At 37.8% G+C, this 21,684-nt stretch overlaps 1 protein-coding gene across 1 annotated transcript in view; it reads left to right on the top strand.

Moving 5' to 3' along the window:
* The window catches only part of XRCC5 (X-ray repair cross complementing 5), a 114,598-nt gene that overhangs the window by 28,683 nt on the left and 64,231 nt on the right, over positions 1-21,684 (top strand). Inside the window, exons 11-15 of the mRNA XM_036756969.1 lie at positions 592-729; positions 4,492-4,582; positions 6,991-7,124; positions 14,555-14,751; positions 19,899-19,992. Coding sequence (XP_036612864.1) covers positions 592-729; positions 4,492-4,582; positions 6,991-7,124; positions 14,555-14,751; positions 19,899-19,992 — 654 coding nt within the window. The remainder of the gene's footprint in view (positions 1-591; positions 730-4,491; positions 4,583-6,990; positions 7,125-14,554; positions 14,752-19,898; positions 19,993-21,684) is intronic.

Genomic DNA, 21,684 nt, shown 5'->3' with positions numbered 1-21,684 from the left:
TGTGGACCTAGGCAAGTCATTAACTTCTTTGGGACTCATTTCCCTTATCTGTAAAATGTTGGGTTTGCACTTGATGCCCTCCGAGGTCCCCTTCCATATCTCTGTCTATGATCCTGGGAGAATTGTCATGTTTGTCCCTTTCATAGAGTCTTCTCCTAGAGTAGTTCTTTGATTCTGTGATGTGGTAGGATTAGACTAACATAATCCAGACCAAGAAGATTTAAAGGGGTACCATAATGATGGAAAAGGAAATTTGTTCCATAAAGAAAAAAAGTTTCTAAAGGTAGAATTTCAAGTAACAGAAATCCTGCCCTTGAGTCTTGATTCTTGTGTTACCTTGGGCAGATAATTTCCTTTCTTTTGATCTTACTTTTTTCGTGTGTGGAATGTCAGTGTTCTCTTAGATGGCCTCTGAGGTCCCTTCCAACTCCAGCGGCGTTGACACAGGCCAATAGAAGGCAACACAGGGTAGACCGTTTCCATTTGCTATTTCTTACTTCTTTGACTCTGACATGAGATCGAGAGGACATAATGCTACAAACCTTAAGCCTTGGGACAAGTGCTCAGGAACCTGTGGCTCTCTCTTCCCAGGCAGCAGCAGTGGCGCTCTCCTCCTTGATTCATGCATTGGATGAATTAGACATGGTGGCCATCGTCCGGTATGCTTATGACAGAAGATCTAATCCCCAGATTGGCGTAGCTTTTCCTTTTATTAAGAAAGCTTATGAGGTAATAGTTAATTTAATACTCTGGTCAGTGCTATTCTGTCTTCATCTCCTAAAGAGAAAAGATTTGTATAGAGTACTTAAGATATAAAGTATATTTTTAAAAGTTGAATTCAGTCACTTAAGTTAGTGACACTTCATTATGTTTCCTGTTTGTGCTATAATTTCTCCGAAATGGGGAAAATATTATATGCCTGATGGTATATCATGAGAATTTTACGAATATGTGTCTGAAAGTTTAATGGACTAATTGAAGCAAAGGCTTAAGATGCGATAAATAAATTGTGCTTTTAAAGGAGATATTACTAATAAGTGTCTTCAGTTCTTTTTTTTAACCAACAATTATTAAGAATTCATTTTTTTCTCCCTCCCAACCCCCATCCACCAAAAAAGGATAAAAAATATATAAGATCCCTTGTATCACATAAGCACATTCAAGCAAAACAAATTCCCACGTTAGTGATGTCTAAGAAAATGTTTATTTTGCCTATTAGTTTATCACCTCTGATATGAGGGGCAGCATTCTCATCAGTCCTCAGGAATTAGGATTGCTCCTTTTAAAAATTTTGATGTTAAAGTACGAATTGTTTTTTCTGGTTCTGCTTACTTTATTTTGCACCACTTCATACAGGTTTTTCTGTTTCTCTTTGAAATTGTCTTTTTCTTTATTTTGTAAAGCACAGTAGAATTCCATTACATTCCTATACCAAAGTTTGTTAAACTATTTCCCAATAGAGGGGTACCTTTTTACTTTACCTTTTTTTGTTACCATAAAAAGAGCTATAAATATTTTTGTACACCTTTTTCTTTGATCTCTTTGGGAAATTAGCCTAGCAGTGATATTGCTGCTTCAAAGGGCATGCACTGTTTAGTAAATTTGGGGGAATGATTCCATATCATTTTGCAGAATGGTTGGATCCTTTTACAGTTGCACCAACAATGCAGCAAAGTATCTGTTTTCCCACTGCCCTTCCAACTTTGTCTTTTTTTTTTTTTTTTGGTCACTTTTGCTAATCTAATAGGCATGGGTAGAACCTCTGAATTGCTTTAATTTGCACTTCTTTTATTATTAGCAGTTTGAAGCATTTTTTTGTCATATAGCTATAGATAGCTTGGCAGTTCTGAGAACTGCCTATTCTTATCTTTAGACCATTTAGCAATTGGAGACTGGCTCTTATTCTTATAAATTTTGAATCAGTTCCTATATATCTTGGAAATGAGACTGTTATCAGACAAATTTGGTGCAAAGATTTTTTTCCCTCTGTTAACTCTTTCACTTCTATGCTGTATTGGATTTGTTTGTGGAAAAATTTTTGATTTTATGTAATCAATAGCAGTGATTTCCTACTTGACAGATTTGATGGTCTCTTCTCAGGCCTCATCCTTCTTGACTGCTCTGAAACCTTTGTTACTGTCAGTCACTCTCGTTGCTTGCATACTCTCCAGGTTTTTGTGACTGCTCCCTCCCTCCTACCTGTCTGACCATTATTTCTCTGTCTCTTTTGCTGCATCTTCCTCCAAGTCGCACCCGGTAACTATGCTGGGGTCCCTTCTCTTCTCTTCCCTCTATGCTGTCTATCTAGAGAGAAGATGGGTCTAAGAATCAACTCCCATGAATTCAATCATCTTTATTCAGATGATTCTCACATCTACTTATCCATCCCTGACCTTTCTCCTGGCCTCCAGGCTCACATCTCCAATGGCCTTTTGGACATCTGGGTGTCCCATACACATCTCAGACTCAGTACCAAAATTGAACCCAGTGCCTTTCCTCGCAATACCACTGCCTTCCTGGTCATCTATGCACACAATTTGGTCGACATGCTCAATTCATTCCTATTCACCCCACATGTCTGGTCTACCCTCTTCTCTCCTGAAGCACCCTGCTGGGTTCTGGGGACAGTGCAAAGTCAGATAAGTTGTAATCCCAGCCCCATGGACCTTCCCTTCTGGTTAGGAGATAAGATAATATACATCAATAATTGTAAGAAATAAACATAATCACTGTGTTAGAGATGAAAATAATAGGCTATTTGAGGGGTGAATAATAGCAATAATGATAGTAGCTAGCATTTAGATAGCACCTACTATGTGTCAGCCCAGCCACTGTGCTGAGTGCTTTATAGTTATGAACTCATTGGATCCCCACAATAACCCAGGGAGGTAGGGGCTATTTTTCCATTTTACAGATGAGTAAACTGAAGCAAACAGATTAATTGACTTATCCAGGGTCACACAGCTTGTAAGCATCTGAAGTCATAGTTGAGTTCCAGTCTTCCTGACTCGAGACCCAGTGCTCTGTGCACTGCGGGGCCTTCCAGGAGGAGATAGCATTTCAGGGGGGCTTTCGAGGAATTCAGCAGCAAAATAAGGAGAGAGGAGTGTATTCCTGGAACAGGAAACAGCTTAATATTCATGTACCAATCATTATATATAAGGACAGAACCCATCTTACTCTTCTCCCATTTCTTTTCCTCCTTGCTCATGGTTTACACCTAATGTTAATACCCCACTGCCATCCTTTTAGCTCCCTAGTTGCCACCAATAAACTAACCAAGGAGTTTGAAAAAGCTAATAAATTTTCCGAAGTGAGCAGTTAAATGAGTAGGTAGCAGTTTCAGACTTGTGTATTTATAGAACGCTTTTGTAGCAGGGCTTGCATTGGTTCATGTTTTGTTCTAAATCTTTTCTCCTTGAACTCCCAAGTGGACCTGCATTCCCCCCACTTGTGGTAAGTGACCTTGTCTCTCAGTTCAGTATCAGGATTGAGATCTATCAGGAATTCCCTCTTCTCTCCTCAGAGTTTCTCAGTATTGTTATCCATTGTTTCCTCTGTTCTCCTTGTCTGAGAATTATCCTTACTCTTCAATAAGGTTAATTCCTCCATCTGTTCCTTACCTGTCCCCTTGATCTCATCCTCTTTCATCATATCCAGGGCCTTTTTTTCAACTGTCATTTCCTATCATTCATCTTCATTTTATCCTTCTCTTGGCTCTTTTCTATCTTCTGACAAACATTCTTAGGTTTCTCCAATTCTAAAAAAAAAAAAAGGCTTCCTTTCTTAGCTCTTCTTCTGTGTCAGTATGCTGCCCCATCCCTGTCATTTCACTTTTTAACTTTGTGACAGAGGTCTGTATAGAATGTCTCTGATTTGTGGTGAAGCAAAAACAGTCCCTGTTTTCAAAGAGTGGACAGTCTAATGAGGGAGACTCTTAGAAGTTTCGTACATATGTTGAGTTGAATATTAAGGTCATAAGGGAGTAGGTAACATTATTTCATTTTACTAAAGGAATGATGACTGGCCAATGAGAATGAGATATATGGTTTATTATTTTTACATTCTGTTTGCTAAAGCACCCTCATGTTTGAAATATTATCTGAACTACCTTACATTACATGGAGATGGCACTTTGTTGTCCTCTCAAGGGAGCCCTAGCTGTCTGTTGGAAGGTCATGGTGCCAAGGATTCCAGCCATGAGCACTTTCCTGACTCCCAAGTATGTTGAGAGAGCCCAGATATCATGTTTTTGAAGTATTTCTCTGGTATTATCTTTTTAAAAAAATAATTCGTTCAACATTCAGTGGTCCCAAAACTGTCTTTGTATGCGGTTATAGCAGGAGAAAAATACTTTGCTTGGCATGACCCATATATGTAGCAGCCTGGTTTGCTCTGTTTGTTGAAATGCTTTTACGGTGTGAGTTAGGGTCAGCCATACTCTTCCCCACCATTATTTGCTTCTTTTCTCATTGCTTTTCTTTGTTATAGTGCTTAGTGTATGTACAGCTGCCCTACATGGAAGACTTAAGGCAATACCTGTTTTCCTCCTTGAGAAACAACAAGAAGTGTACTCCCACAGGTAAGTGAATTTCTTCTTTCTTTCACTAATTAACTCTAAAACACCAAATGTTGTTAGGAAATCTTATGTCTCTGATAAGTTTCTGTTTGGAACCAGACGGGCCGGGGACTTAGCAGAATATTTTTTCTTCATATGCCAAAATGATGGTGTTAATTCACTTCCAGTATTACAAGCCCTTTGACTTATTTTTCTAGTATTGGAAATGACTTTGCACTGACCTGCCCACTCTTTCACCTAGTTCTTTTTGGCCAGTAGCATGTATTTAGGAAGCAGCTAGCTACGTTTAGAGGTATGGTCTTTGGCTAAAGAATAGCATTGGTTCATTTCTTTGGGGAATAATTGATTGGCTGACGGGTTCAAGCTGGTGCCTTTGATCTTGTTTGTATGTGGGCTTATTGCTTTGAACTGCGAGACCAAGAATCACACAGGTTTCCAGAGAGGAAACTTCTCTTTTGCCTCTAAAGGTGGATTTCTCTAGGTCATGGTGGAAGCATGGGGGAAGGCAGCTAAGTGGCTTAGTGGATAGAATGCTGGACCTGGAGTCAGGAAGAATTTAGTCAAATCTGGCCTCAGCCACTTACTAGCTGGGTGCCCCAGGGCAAGTCACTTAACTTCTGCTTCCCTGTTAACATCGATAAAATGGGGATAATAGTAACGCCTACCTCCCAAGGTTGTTGTGAGGGTCAAACGAGATAATGATTGTAAAATGCATAGTACTGTGCCCAATGTAGTAGTTAGCTATGATGATAATGATGATTCTGATGCACATGTCTGTTATCGATGTATAGGAGAAACTGCCACTGTGGAATACCAGACCTTTGTATTTATTGCATTCTGTCTTTAGCTTTTCATAACTACAGTCTTATGACCTTTGAACTTCTTCCTTTCTAAAAGGAAAAGGCAGCTGGTGGCCCGTGGACAGAGTGCTGGGCCTGGAGTCAGGAAGACCTGAGTTCAAATTTGGCTTCAGACACTTAGTAGCTGTGTGACCTTGGGCGAGTCACTAACCCTATTTACCTGTTTCTTCATCTGTAAAGTAGGGATAATAATGGCACCTGCCTTACAAGGTTGTTGTGAAGATCAAATGAGACAATATTTATGAAGTGCTTAGGGTAGTTCCTGACACATAGTAGGTGCTATACAAATGCTTATTCCCTTCCTTTCCCTAAAAGGAGAACTTTTGGAGATATCATTTGAATGGGTTTCAGTTTATTCAGTGCCATAGCTCTTTTGGTCTCCTAGTGTCTAAAGTATCCAAGGTCATTTGGCCTGCCAATCTTGTGTCCTGTGAATTGACTTCTTTTTATGAGAACTGGTTTATTAAAGCCAGTTGGCATTTATTAAGAATGACCAGGCTATGTAGTGCCTAGCAATTATAAAAAAAAGTGAGAGAAGGTGAAAGGAATGTTCTGTGTGGAAATAGAGACATTGCTTGCCACCAAGTTCTCTCTCAGTCCATGGCATGATGGCAGTGCTGTCACTTAAAACATTAAACATTAGCTTGCTCTAAAAAGTCATAATAGGCCAGAAGAGCATCCCAGAACTTATGTTAGTAAAGGGGTCTGGGCATGGCCTGTGATCCCTGTTACTGGGAAGACTGAGCCTAGAGGATATCTTGAGCTTGGGAGTTCTGAACTGCAGTGGGCTAAATCAATCAAGTGCGCATATTAAGTTTAGCATCAACATGATGAGCCTTCCGAAATGGGCAGCCACTGGGTTGCCTAACAAGGGACGAACCAGCCAAGCTCAGAAAATGGAGCTAGTCAAAGCTCGGGTGCCTATCTTGGTCGACCAGGCCCATAAGTATCCCTGTAGTTCTAGTCTAGTCTCAAAAAAGTAAATAAAAAAGGAGAGGAACAGGAGGGAGAAAGGAATGCAGAGAGAGAGAGGGGAGAGAGACAGCAAAAATGCTTCTTGTTAAATAAGTAGATATTTAGCTCCATTTTATAGTAGCTCTGCCAATATGCATGTAACCGTTTAACTAGAAGTATTTTTATTTAGAATCCTTTTGTACATTTTGTTTTTGGCTGACCCATTTAGAAGGGAAAAGTCCAAAAGATTGATAGAAATGAGTCAGCAGGTATTTATTAAGTACCTTCTCTATCTAAGGCAGCGTGGCAGGTGCTGGGTTTTGATGAGGTTTATAAAAGACTTATCACATCTCTAGAATGTTATAAATAAGCATTTCTGTCTCTAGCTCATTGAGGACACTGATTTCTGAATGGACTCCTTCCAGAGTTGCATTCCATCTGAATGTGTACTAGTGACTACTAAAATAAAATCTCTCTCTTGTGATGTCTATAATGATGTTAGTATAATCATAAATAGAAGAGAGCAAAAAAGAATTTTAGTGGACCAAAACAGAAGGAATAATTGTTTTTATTCTATCTCTTTGTGCTTGATTTTAGAGGCTCAGCTGTCTGCAGTTGATGCTTTGATTGACTCCATGAGCTTGGTTAACAAAGATGATGATGAGGACACCATTGAAGACATGTTTCAAACCTCTAAAATTCCAAATCCCCAGTTTCAGAGGTTGTTTCAGGTGAGAGATGGATAACCCAGGGCCTTGGCTTTTTTATCTGTGTAGTAGGGATTATACCACCTGGTCTACCCACTCCACAGGGCTGTTGTAAATCACTCACCTAGAGTTGAGGAAATGTCTGTCAGGCACTGTGCTAGGCCCTGGAGATAGAGAGACAAAAATAAAACAATCTTTGTCTCCAAGGAGCTCACATTCCATGGGAGATGACCTGAGCATATATAAGTGTACAAGTGAGGACTAGACTGGTGAGTTCATTGGCAGAAGGAATTTCCCTTGACAGTACTTCAGCACCTTTTCTAGAATGTGGTGAGTTGCCTAGAGCATTGAGAGGCTAAGGGACTTTTTATATGAGTGTATACAAAAGAAATACAGGGTAATTTGCTAAGGGCAGAGATTGTGAGGAAGAAATGAGCACTTGGAAGACATCATAGTGCTTTTGAACTAAGTTGGAAGGAAACAAAGGATTCTGAGATGCAGGGGTGAAAAGGAAGGAGCGTTCCGGGCATGGAATCAGGTAGTACCAAGTCCAGAGATAATAGAGGGAGTGTTTTGTGGTTGAGAAATAGTGTGTCAATCTGGCTGGACCATCGAAAGCATAAAGAAGAATATTATACAGACCGTGCGAAGTGTGAATGGAAACAGAATAAGACTGGAAAGGTGGGTTTGAGCCAGGTTGTGAAGGGCTTTAAATGACAAGCTTAAGAGGTTCTATTTGATCCTAGAGGCATTAGGAAGCTACTGGAATTTATTGTTACAAGTTATCAGTAATAACATAATCATACCCTCTTATAACAATATCAACTTGGTACCTGTGTGGAAGATGGACTGGGGCGGGGACACTGATTAGGTTTGTACAGTAGTCCAAGGGAAAAGTGGTGGCCATGGGATTGAAGAAGTAGAAGCAGACACATTGGCAGCTGATGAGATGTGGGGTGAAGCAAAATGAGGAATTGGTGACCTGAAGATTGCTAACCTGAGTGACTGGAAGGATGGTGATGCCCTTGATGGAAATTGGGAAGAAAGAAAACTCAGAGGAGAACCAAAGCACAAACATTAGTACATTTCTCTTGAAGAGAAGTAGCTAAGCTTTTTCTCTTAAATGTGTTTTACAAAAAGTTAATTTCTTTTATACCTGGGGTCTCCTGGTTTTTTTTCTTGCCATTTTCCTGGGAATGACACATTTCCTTGCTTTTACATCCAAAGAAAAGAAGACATTTTAGTGAAATGTATTACAGTAATATCTGTTAACAAACAAGATGTGTTCCAGTAACACTTCTTTGTTAGAAACTACTTAATCAAAGGTAGAAATTCAATAAACATTTAAATTCAGTTTAACAAACAGTAGCTATTATATGCAAGGCCCTACAGGAGACATGAGTGTGCTGCAGTCTCCAAAAAAAAAAGTAATTTCAGTATCAAAATCATCAAATACATTACATAACGATGTTACATCAGATATGTAATATCTTTGTTTGTGAGTCCAGGGCACAATGAGTGGGAAGAACAATTGTTCATTTTAAAATTAAAGGAGAGACCCAATCAGCTCAAGAAATGGTGGAAGGAAATGTTCAGGGCAGAAGGAATTCATGTACTGCAAGAAGCCAGTGACACAGGGATGTAGACTCCTTTTCCCTTAGGTACTCGGGTAAAAATTAAGTATATAACAGCTTCAGTGGAGTAGGCTCATGGTGGCCGAGGAAGTAAGAGAGTAGCCTGGAAGGCATAAAGCTACGTAGTAGCCCTCCTTAAGGTCACTATAACCACATACTTGCCCTTTTAAGAGGTCTTTCAATGATCCATGTTGAAAAAATGCTATCTACCTGCAAAGAGAGAAGTGATGAACTCTGAGTGCAAATTGAAGTCTTAATTTACTCTCTTTCTTTATTTTTCTTGCTTTTTTTCTTTTTTGGTGACATGGCTAGTGTGGAATACATTTTATATAATTTCACATGTATAATTGATATATTGCTTGCCTTCTCAGTAGGTGGGGGAGGGGTGGGAGGAAGGGAGAGAATTTGGACCTCAAAAATTAAAAGAAAAGGGAACACTAAAAATAAATAATAATTTTTTTAAAAAAAGTTCCTTCAAGTCCCCCTAAAATGACTATATCAGATATACCTTGAGCACCAAGTTTGATTCCAGGGTGCTCTGGAATCCTTGTCTCCTTGTCTCCCCAATAGTTGTTGGCTAATAATCTGAAATTTTGTTCAAGAATGGAAAGTCATTCTGTAATTATAGATAAAAAGTTTAAAGACGGTGAGGCCTGGCTAAGGTAATGCTTTAAAACAGAAATTTTTAGTCTTTAGTCTGCAAACTTTAAAAAAAATTTGGTAACTATTTTAATATAATTTGTTTCCTTTGTAATCCTATGTATTTTATGCATTTAAGACATTAGGTGGCAGAGAAAAGGCAAGGATTTGTCTGACCTCTCCCAAATTCCCCTCCAAACAAATTTAAATAGCACCTCAAAACAAATTCTGGAATGGCAGAACCCACAAAAGGATGGAGTGAAACAATTTTCCAGCCCAAGACAACTTAGAAGGAATTCAGGAAAGGTCTGTCTCATTTGGGTAAAAGGGGAGCACAGGCTAGCACAGGCAGTATTCAGGCAAGCCATCAGAAAGCCCCTACTTCCAGCACAGGTCAGCAACTGAGGCCCTTGTGGCCCTGGTGAAGCAGTCCGGTTGCCAGGACCCTGGCCTCTGGCAAAACAACTTTGGGACAGTGCCTCTGTACCCTAGGAGCAGAGCTCAACTTTAAAAGTCATGAAATAGACCAGAAAATGAGCAAGAAAACAAACAAAAAAACCCCAAACCCTGACCATAGAAAACTACTATGGCAACAGGGAAGATCAAAACAAAAGCTCAGAAGAGAACAACATTGTTGAAATGCCTAGTCATGGAGCATCAAAGAGAAATATAAATTTGTCTCAGGACCAAAAAGAACTCCTGGAAGAGCTCAAAAAGTATTTTAAAAAATCCAGTAAGAGAGGTAGAAGAAAAATTGGGAAAAGAAATGAGAGTTTTTCAAGATAATTGTGGGAAAAGAGTCAAAGCCTGGTAAAGGAAGCCTAAAAAGTGGAAAAAGATGTACAAAAATTCACTGAAGTAAAGAACTCCTTAAGAAGTAGTTGTCCTAATGGAAAAGGAGGTACAAAACTAACTGAAGAAAATAATTCCTTGAAAATCAGAATGGGTCAAGTGGAAGCTAATGACTTTGTGAGACATCAAGAAACAATAAAATCAAAAGAATGAAAAATAGAAGAAAATATTAAATGTCTTATTGGAGAAACAACTGACATGGAAAATAGATTCAGGAGAGATAGTTTAATAATTATTGGACTACTTGAATGCCATGATGAAAAAGAGAACCTGGACATTATCTTTCAAGAAATTATCGAGGAAAATTGTCCTGACTTCCTAGAACCAGAGGGTAAAATAGAAATTGATAGAAGTCACTGATCTCTTCCTGAAAGAGTTCCCCAAATGGAAACTCCCAGGAATATTATAACCAAATTCCAGAACCCTCAGGCCAAGGAGAAAATAGTGAAAGCAGCCAGAAAGAAACAAATCAAATATCAAGGAGCCACGGTCAAGATTACACAGAATTTAGCAGCTTCTACATTAAAGGACTGGAGGACTTGCAATGATATTCCAGAAGGCAAAGGAACTTTGATTACAACCAAGAATCTCTCCTACTTAGAAAAACTGAACATGATCCTTCAGGGGAAAAATGGATATTCAGTGAAGTTGAGGACTTTGAAACATTTCTGATGAAAAGACCAAAGCTAAAATTTGACTTGCAAATGCAAGACTCAAGAGAAGTGTAAAAAGGTAAATGAAAAAGAGAAAACATAAGGGATTCAATAAGTGAAGTGGATGAATATTTACAAAAAAATATATAAATTGCCCAGATTAACAAGAGAGGAAATAGAATATTTAAATAAAACTATCTTAGAGAAAGAAATTGAACAAGCTATCATTGAGCTCTCCAGGAAAAAGAAAAAAAAAGACTGGATGGGTTCACAAGTGAATGCTTAATACTTAAAGAACAATTAATTACAATGTTGTGTAAGCTATTTGGAAAAAATAGGCAAAGGAATCCCTACCACATTCCTTTTATGACACACATATGGAGCTGATATCTAAACTAGAAAGCAAAAACAAAGAAAGAAATTCTAATAATCTAAGCCCCAACAGAGTCTATTTGCCAAATATTTTGAGTCTCCTTGAGAAGCTCATTTAGCAGCATTATGAAAGTCAGGAGCAGAAGTTCAACAGAAAGAAAACAAACACTTTAGCCTCTTTGAAGAAAATTGTTCAAGAGTTACAACATAAACTGGCTAATTCTTTCAAAGACTATTATTTTCCTGCCTTTCATAACAAAATACTTGAAGAACATTTCAAAAGTAACATTTTAAATAAAGGGCAGATGAGTCAAATCAGGAAGTCACTCATGCATAGGAATCCAAGTAGCTGAAAGACCATTACCTAAAAGAAATTAGGGCAAGAGTGAGATTTAATTAACTTTGAAATCCACCTCACAGTCCAAAGTTTCTTGTCTTTTAAGCAGGTGCTAGTCTTGGCCACCATGCAAAGTGATGGGCTGAAGGACATTTTTCATATTGGTCAAAATATTATAGGATAAAATCCAAGAAACTGCCTTAGGCTCTTTAATGTTGAGCATGACATAGTTCAGTAGCATCTTCTCTCCAGAGGGAAGCTGAGATTGCTTTTGGCCACCAAGCTAGCCTAAAATATTGATCTCCCCCTGCCCCAGTCAAGTAGGATTTCCCAAAACAGTATAACATGAGTGATACCCCAAATGATACATCCCCTGGACATTAAGCCCCTTTAAAATAAAAATAATAATTAATGATAATAGCAATAGCTGGAATAGTTCTTTAAAGTTTACAGGGTATTTTAGATAGTCTCTCTCATTTGACAACATTTGCCAAATTATATTTTTTATATCATGAAAAGTTGCTATGTATAAAAAGTTAATTGTATAGCCTCTATTTATTCCCACTAAGAAGTTAATCATGGGCCTTTATTGACAAAATTGCAGTTTTTTCCATTTCCCTGTCACTTCCTTCTGCAACCTTTCCTCATCTCTTCTGCCCCAGTGTTATCTTCTGTCTCTCATTAGCAAAAATAAATAAATAAATAAATGATCCCACTGATTGAGTAATAGAACAAAGCAACAAGGTAGGTGCTGTTTTGTTTAAGAATTCTTTATATGACAGAGAATGTAACCCATTTCATTTTCCCCTCAACATATTTCATCATTAAAAGCACAACTCTAAAATGAATCCAGACTCCATATCCTTCTCCCAGTAAGAATAATTTCTGATGATGAAAGCTACTCTTCTAAGCAGGTCAATGTGCTGTATAGATGATTCTCTAACAATTTCGTCAAATGAAGAAAAGTGAAAGAAGGAAGAATGGGTCAGCTATTTTTTCTTCCTATTTGAGTGGATAAAGAGCACATGAGTTCAGGTCAAATCAAATGAAATAAACAAGCATTGACTAAGAACTTAATCTATGTAGGTGCCATGCTTTGGGTCTTGCCTGGGCCATGGACTGGCTCTGTGACTCTGGGCAGATATCTACCCTCTCAAAGCCTTAGACCATACGTTAAGACAGGGCTGTCCAAAATGCTGCCCGTGGGCCATGTGGGGTGTGCCTACAAGCATAGAAATTTACATAAATGCTTTAGTAAGGAAGCCGAGCTACCACAGAGCTTTCACTAAAATGGCAAATCAGAATATATCGTCTATTGTTTCAGTAAAAACCTATGGTTGGGCAGCCCTGCATTAAGACTGTAAAGTCTTTCTTTGTATCCCTAGCCTTAGTACAGAGTGAGCTCTTAATGAATGCTTGATGAATGACTAACAGTAAGTTAGTAAGTGCCAGTCAGCTTTGGTAGAGGGAATTTTCTTTATATAAGTGAAATCACAGCTCTAATCTCTATCTCTGTCTGGAAAGAAACTAATTTATTCACTCTGAGAGAGGGGTTCTTAAACATTATTGTAGTATGAATTCTCCTGGCAGTCTAGCGAAGCCTGTGAGTCCCTAAAAAGGTCTTTTTTAAAAAATATTTTATCCCCCAATTATATGTAAAAATGATATTTAACATGATTTTTAAAAATTTTTACTTGTAATTTTCTCCCTTGCTCCCTTCCCCTCCTCCCTCTCTGAGACAGTAAGCAATTTGATATAGGTTATATATGTTCAATTATGGAAAACAAATTACCGTATTAGTCATATTATGAAAGATATAGACCCAAAGAAAAATAACTATGAAAAGAAATACAAAAAGTGAAAAACAGCATGTTCCAATCTGCATTCAGATACCTTTAATTTTTTCTCTAGAAGTGGACAGCATTTTTCATCATGACTCCTTGGAAATTGTTTTGGATCATTATGTGGATTAGAGTAGATAAGTTAATCACAATTGATCATCATGTAATATTGCTATTACTATGTTCAATGTTCTCCTGGTTCTGCTCACTTTACTTTGCATCAGTTCGTATAAGTCTTTCCAGGTTTTTCTCAAATCTACCTGCTCATCATTTCTTAGAGGACAGTAGTATTCCATTGCAATCATATACCACAAATTGTTGAGTCATTAAACAATTGATGGGTAACCCTTCAATTTCCAGTTCTTTGCCAATTCAAAAAGAGGTACTATAAATATTTTTGTACACACAGGTCCCTTTCGTACTTCTGTGATCTCTTTGGGATATAGCCCTAGGAGTGGTTTTGCTGGGTCAAAGGGTATGCACATTTTTGTAACCCTTTGGGCATAGTTCCAAATTGCTCTCTGAAATGGCAGGATCTGTTCACAACTCCACCAACCATGTATTAATGTTCCAATTTTCCCACATCCTCTCCAGCATTTATCATTTTCCTGTTTTGTCATGTTAACCAGTCTGACAGGAGAAATGTGATTTCTTTATCTGAAAAAAAATTTAAAATAATTTTATTGATACATTTTTTTTGGCATCATTAAAATTTCTCTCAGTATCTCGTCTCCCAGAGAAGCATTGCATATAACAAATAATATTTTTAAAGGAAGAAAAGAGGGAAGAAGAGGGGAAAACCTCTAGCAAAAGCAATCACTGAAATAGAAAAAGTCTGATAATATGTAGAGTTTCACACCCATGAACCTCCCACTTCTGCCAAGGAGAGGGGTGGTGACTTTTTCTCATACCTTTTTTGGGGGAATCATGTTTGTTCTTCATAATTTTTCAGCATTCTCTTTTAATGTTTTTGTGGAGTTCAATGTTTTCTTATGTCATTTGCATATGTTATGAAATATGATGGTTATCAGGAGTACTAGATTGAGAATCCCTGCTTGAGGGTAGATGTGAATTGTCTGGTTGTTGTTGCAGGGTGAACTGAATGCTCTCTAACTTTTTTCAACAGTGCCTGCTGCATAGAGCTTTGCACCCCAGTGATCCCCTACCCCCAATCCAGCAACATCTCTGGGACATGCTGGATCCCCCTGAGGAGGTAACAGCTAAGTGCCAAGCCCCACTTTCCAAAATAAAGACTCTCTTCCCTTTGACTGAAGCCATCAGGAAAAGGGATCAAATAACAGCTCAGGATATCTTCCAAGATAAGTAAGTCATCTGATTGGTGCTGTCATTGTTTTAATAATTCATTTCAAATTATAGTTGATAGGGATGGTAACATCGACACTGAAAAATTGAAATGCTGAAAATAAGCCTGAAAAATTGGAATGTTCCACATAAAAAGTCCTTTTAGGACTTAAATAGACCCTCCTAGTTGAAACGTTGACATCCATCTTACCATCATTGGCTTGTACAGTTCAGTTAACTCTTCACTTACCGTGTGTGGGTCATCCCTAGTGAACCAAAGCCATGACTTTGTGCTGTATATGTCTGGGCTCTGAGTTTGCCTGTTTGGTGTCAGTGTTACTTGGCTGCTGGAAGAACTAGTAACCTCGGAGTCTCAGATTCAGCCAGATTCTCTGCATCTCTGCCTTAAATTATGTTGTATCCAAAGCAACTGCTTGGCCTTGCTTTTAGAAATTTCTCTGTTTATTTGTGACATGTGACACAAACTTTTGGTGTATAATAGAGAAGCAGAGATCAAACTTATGGGTATGCCTCTGAAGCATCCTAATTTGTACTCTTTCTTTTAACTTTAGGGGATATTGAGTGTTACATGGCCCTTTTTGGTTGAGGAGGTAGTAGATATCCAGAAAATATTGAATCTCCCAAGGTCAGGGGGAGAAAAGTTGAAAAAGAGGATGAAAAAGTGATCTACCCCTAGTACTTTTTACAAGTATCACAAGGATGTATTTAATCATGTCATTAATGAGAAGCTAATAGTTTGCAGAAAACAAAAAGTCAGATACAGTAGTATATTTCTTTTAGAGACCTCCCATCCTTACCTTATCAAACTCTGTTTAAACTTCCAATAGTTTCCATTTAGTAAAGTAAGTCAGCTGGGTAAGTTTTAGACCATCTCAAAACGATTGTCTGTCTAATAAATTCATTTGTTTCTTTAGGGCCTAGATGACCAGATTATTGGCAGTCTTTCCCAGAGTTAGGCTTTCTGTCTGGCATGCCACATTTTTTCAGGCAACACAGTAGGACCCAGATCTTTCCTTTGCTTTCCACTGATCAAGTGAAACTTGTTGGTCACCCCCATCCCAGCCAAGAAAGAGTTGATTCTTTTTTTCTGGGCAATTTCCAAAAACCCTAAGTGTTTGACAGTATTTTTGTAAATTATTTCTCATGTTAATATAGAGATGTTTGTATTTTCTTGGGAGTTTTTGTGGTTAATACATTTAGTTTAGCCAGAATAGAAATAGGGGGTGTTAAGAGTCTGTCCTGCATATGCCACAAAACACACAAAAGATGCAGTTTCTTCCCACAAGATGCCAGTATTTCTCACTATTCTTAATGTGATCTTTTCTCTGTGTAAGACCTTTTAGTGGGAATATATTTTCCTTGTGCAGCCCTCTGATTTTAATATTTGGGGCTAATTGAATGAAATGTTGATTCCTTCCCTTCCCAAGACAACCTAACTTGGTTTCACTTCAGTCATGTGATTATCTCTATGACAGAGAGAGAGAGAGAGAGAGAGAGAGAGTGAGTGTGTGTGTGTGTGTGTGTGTGTGTGTGTGTGTGTGCGCATTGTAAATTTTAAAGCTTCAGTTTGTGATTTTTATTACCTTCTGGTATTGTTGGAAAGAAATGGGCCTTTTCCTCTTCCTCCTTTGATTAAAATGTAAATTAGTTACTTAAAAAAAAAAACCTGCCTACCCATACACTGTTAGTGCAGTGCTTTGATCACACCTTCAGATCTTTCTGTACTGTTCCCTCTTGAGAAAACTCATAAGCTTGTATTCTTGTTCTCTACTCATTTACAGAGCTGTTTGTCTACATTTCCTAAATGAATGTCAGAGAAATTTTGCATGCATGTGTGCACTTCTTCCCTCCCTCCCTCTCCCTCCTTTCTCTCTCTCTCTCTCCCCCCTTCTCTCATTCTCTCTAGCTTGGGAGTGCTTCAGCAATCATTCATTCAACAGAAATTTATTTATTGAGTGTCTGCTATGAAAAAGGAACTGTGCCAGGCACTGTGGAAGACACAGTCATAGATTTATAGAATATTGGAACTGGAAATGACTTTGAACATACTCTAGTCCAGCCTCTTCACTATTTAGATGATAAAATTGAGACCCAGAGGAGACAGATAACTTGCCCAAGGTTACACAGATAGTAGATGGCATAGTCGAGTCCTCTAACTCCAAGTCCCATGCTCTTTCTTCTACATCCTGATGTATGTGCTAAAGGAATTTATAATTAGCAGCTTATATAATTTCATCCTAACTAACCATTGCGTCATTTTACCATGAAAGGAAAAACTGTGTAAATATTAGTTGTGTTCTACATGTTCAGTCAGTTGACACCTAGGATGGAAGGGCCAACATTTAATAAGTATGTGTGAAGTGTTTTTTTTGTTGTTGTTGTTTAAACCCTGCGTTTTATAGAAATGCCAAGAGTCCTTGGGTGTTTTTTTCTTTGTGTTTACCTCTGTACTTTATATTGTTATTTTTCACCCTCTTAGAAAGAACTGGTACTCTAAAGGTTACCTTTCTTTTTCTTCTCACTTTAAATCATTTTCTAGTTCTAAAATCAAGCCTAAATATCTTCTTAGGAGAGAGCGTAATGCTGAGAACGTGGCTAAAGTCATGTCCTGCTTCCGAGACTCTGTCCTCATCTCAGCAATGGAGACTTGGACTACTTAACTCACAGGGTTGTGTGAGGACTAGATACTCACATATTTAATATCCTTTCTGTCAGCAAAACTCTATACAAAACATGAAGCAGCATTGTCATTAACATCAATACTAATAATAATGTGTTTTGGAGTTTGGGGTGTTCATACAGGTCAACAGGGATCCTGTTGTTTATTTCAAGAAGTCAGGACAACTGGGATACTATTCAGCACTATTGATCTAGTAATTTATTACAGTTACTGTAATAATCTGGAAAAAATGAAATTCTTCTTTTTATATGAATATGACTGTGCTTAAGGAAAAAATACCGTTTATTAAACTAGGCTTTCAGTCAGGATATCTAGGTTCTGGTGATGGTTTCAAAGCAAAATGATCTTGAGTAATTCACATTCCCCCTTACTACTCAACATTTCCAGTGTAAAATGAATGTTTTAGTTAATCTTTGCCCTTCCCTTCCTCACAGGGATCCTGGATAGTATTGTTAAATTCTGTCTCCCCTGCAAAGCTTTTTTCTCAATCTCTCTAGGGATCCTTTCTTCACTTCTAGAATAGGCTTTCTTAACCTGGAGTACATGGACCTCTCTAGGAGGTCCATCAACTTAGATGGGCAAAAATGACCTCTTTATTTTTAGTTAGCTCCAACTGAACTTTGGTATTTCCTTCAATTTTGAATGTAGGCAACAAAAGTGATTCTGAGGAGGGGTCCCTAGGCTTCTGCCTACTGCCAAAGGGGCCCAGGACACAAAATAGGTTTAAAAACCCTTGTTCTAGACTCTATTCTTCTCTTATACATTCTTTTCTAGTGTATGATACATTCGTTTGTGCTCTCTCATCAGCTCTGCTGTATTGTAAGTTTCTTGTGGGTAGAGGAACCATGTTTAATTTATGTTTGTATGCTTTACAGCACCTGGTACAGTGTATTGTACATTACGGCTGCTTAATAATTGTTTATTGAATTACTATAAAATAATTTGATTTAGGATTAACAAAATACTTCATGGCTACTTATTAAACTTTGTCAACTCAAATTGTGACACAGTTGACAATATCATTTGTATTTTCACCTTGTTTTCCCAAGGTCAAACCATTCTATAGTCATTGAATGGATACTTTATGTTTATTGATTATATTCTTATTAATATTAATTCTCACTTAGGGTGGTGATTTAGTCCTGACACATTGTTTCCTCCAAAATTCTTTAAGGTATATAGTACAGTCTGTAACAACATTATCATTTTACAGATGAGGAGATGTAAAATTTTCCTAAGGCCAAGCCAGATTATGAACTCAGGGCTTGCCAACTCCAAATTTCAGTGCTTTCTTCACTGTAATGTATTTGTTCTTGGGTTTCATGTAGTTATTTTCACCCAATGAGGAAAGAGGATTGGTATACTCTATTATAGCCTGGTCATGTGCTCCAGATTCTCCTCACCCTCTGTGTCTCCTCACCCTCATTTCTTTTAATTTCTACTTGTTACTCCAAATTCTAGAAAGGATAAAGCTGTTCTGATTTTAATCCCCCTACTTGGCCATAAGAGGTGATTCATTATTTAAATGTCAGTGACTTGCTTTCCTAGTGGCCATTGTGTTATTTTTAGGGATTGCCACTTTTCTGTATCTCTTTGTTAGTTTAGTTTTTCCAGCTTAGGGTTTTGATGACAGTATGTTGTTTACAAATACCATAATTTAGTTACTGATTACAGTTCTCATTCAGCCATTTTTGACAGTATGCTTTATACCAGATTGATTTTGTTCACTGGGATAAATAATCTCATATTTTTGTGCTCAGCAGCAAAGAAATTATGGGCAATGTCTTTGGAGTTTATTTTCACTTGTTATTAACAGGGGCTTCTTCTCTTTTATTTAAGATGTGCTATTAAGGGATTTTTCATCTTAGGATAAAGTTACTTTAAAGATCATGTTAGACTCTAACCTAAAATTGTATTTAGTTTTGGAAAAGAACAGTTAAAAGTTGCTTTTTGAAAATGATTTTTAAGATATAGTTTAAGGTTTTTATGAGAATATTCTTGCATGTTTAATTACTGTTTGTCCAGCAAGTTTAAACTGTTTTAAGTAGAAGTTTATAAAGCTCTCATATCTGCTAATAGAGAGGATGGTTATTATACATAAAAGTCTTCTGTCTAGAGAGATCTAATAGCTATCAATTCTGAAATAGGAACTAGCAAATAATATCTGAAAGGTAATGGATTCCTTACTTAAAAGTTAAGTTTCCATTACCTGTGCTTGAATTTTCATCTTTGTAAGGGAGTCTTGATGTGAGTGCTAATTGTAGTAACTACACTCCTGGGACACAAAACCCACTTTCCCTAGCCTGGCAGCTAGGGAAAGTGGGTTGGGTAGGAAGAAGGCCCTTGTACAGCTGTCTCTTTTAGATGGTTGGCAAAATAATTTTGTGTATTTCCTATTAGCAGTTACGATTCTTTTTCTTTTTAAGAAAAGAAGTCTGAAACCCCAATTTGTTTCTTTCTTTCCTAGCCATGAAGATGACCCTGTGTCTAAAAAGGCTAAAACTGAGAGAGAGGAAGGCTACTTTAGTATCTCCAGCCTGGCTGAGGGCAACATCACCAGTGTAAGAAAGTCTTGTCCCATTTCCTCACCTTGTCGAAGATTTAAGAGTTTCGCTGCAGATCTCTCAATTCTAGTAGCCTTATCACTGGCAAATCATCTGCTCTCTTCTCATTCTTTATCTTTTAAAACACACAAAAAAAACCCCATACCTTCCTTCTATCCTTCCTTCTCTTTTTAATAAATAAAGTCACAAAATTAACCATACAACACATTGACTTGCTTGGAAGGGTCGCTATTAGTATCAGAGATTATTCTTGCTGGGGGAAGGAATCAGAGTCTAGATTTGTTTTTGCGTTCTCCTTATAGTTAGAATGATGAACTCTGTCCAGGGGAAATTGACATTGGTCTCATTTTCTGGCATACTAAGAAGTCTTAAGCAAAATGGCACTTGCCATGCTGCTGCTTTTTCTTTCTAAAACACATCATTAGTTCAGGATTCCTGAAAGTGGAGGTTTTCCATAGTTAGTGAGAGAGTACTTAGTGTTTGAAAATATTGTCTTTGGGTTAGTGGGTATTAGGAATAGAGATGAAAGGAAGCTTCCTAAAGAGAAAGAGGTAGGACCTGGTACTTACTATTCTTTTGAGAAGAAAGAAAAGGACAGACACATAAAACCAGTGGGAATAGTAGACATAAAATAGTACTTGCATTGACTGAGGCTTGAAGAAAGAAAAATTGTCAGTGAAAGTGAGAATGCTTTTGAGTATTCATAGTATATTGTGAACCATTTCTGCTTTAATCTCTGTACTATTGGTTCTTCGTTTTGGGAAGTTTTTGATAGGAAATAATATTGTCACTTCTTAACTTCAAAGACAGCCACTACCAGTAAAAAGTTAATATATATTATGTAATGATTATAAAAAAATGAAAATTTATGTGCAATTTATGAATGCAGATTCACTTTTACTCCTATTTTGAAGGGAAAAAATGCTAGACCTAATCTCTGTGAGAGCTTGTCCTGTTCTTTTAGAATAATAGTTGTGAAAGCAAACTAGAAACTTGCCTTTAACACCGTGTAGTAAAAATGTATCTGCTGGGGAACCAAGCTGGCACTCCACCTTGCATCCCATTCTGTGGGCTGAGTGGTTCCTATTCATCATTAAGGCCGGAAGCTAAAATGAAGGAGCATAGGCATGATCTCAGAGTGCCACAAGCTGTGGAGAGGAGTGGGTTTTCAATTTGACACGCCTCCAAGTGTCTATACAGTATGTTTTTTGATATTGCCTCTTTAGGAAAATGTCCAGGTGCAGCATGGCCAAATACTTTCCCAGAGTTTCAGTTGCAAATGTCAACATATGTCACCTTCCACCCTCCCCCCAAAAGAGGGCATGTAAAGTAATGGTGCCAAACTCAGAAATGAGGACTATCAGGATCCCTATGGGCTATATACTGACAGTTATAAAATGTAATGTTTTCTGTGCTTTATTGTATTTTTATTCATTTTGTTAAATGTTTCCCATTTATATTTTAATCTGCTTTTAGCCACACTCAGGAGTATTGTGGTCAATATGTGATCTGCAGGACATTTGTTCGACATCTGATTTAGAGAATCACATGAACTTTGCCTTATACCTCAATCTGCAGAGAACTCGTTCCTAATTATTTGGGTGCTGGGATGAGTAAGCAATCTGTGCTGCTTAGTCTTGAAGCTGAGCTGAGCCGGTTGGTTGCTTGAATTGCAGTTGCCTCTGACCC

The sequence above is a fragment of the Trichosurus vulpecula genome, chromosome 4, assembly GCF_011100635.1.
Source record: "Trichosurus vulpecula isolate mTriVul1 chromosome 4, mTriVul1.pri, whole genome shotgun sequence".
Classification (NCBI taxonomy): Eukaryota; Metazoa; Chordata; class Mammalia; order Diprotodontia; family Phalangeridae; genus Trichosurus; species Trichosurus vulpecula.
The sequence above is the reverse complement of the archived record's forward strand: the minus strand, read 5'-3'. Positions and strand labels throughout refer to the sequence as shown.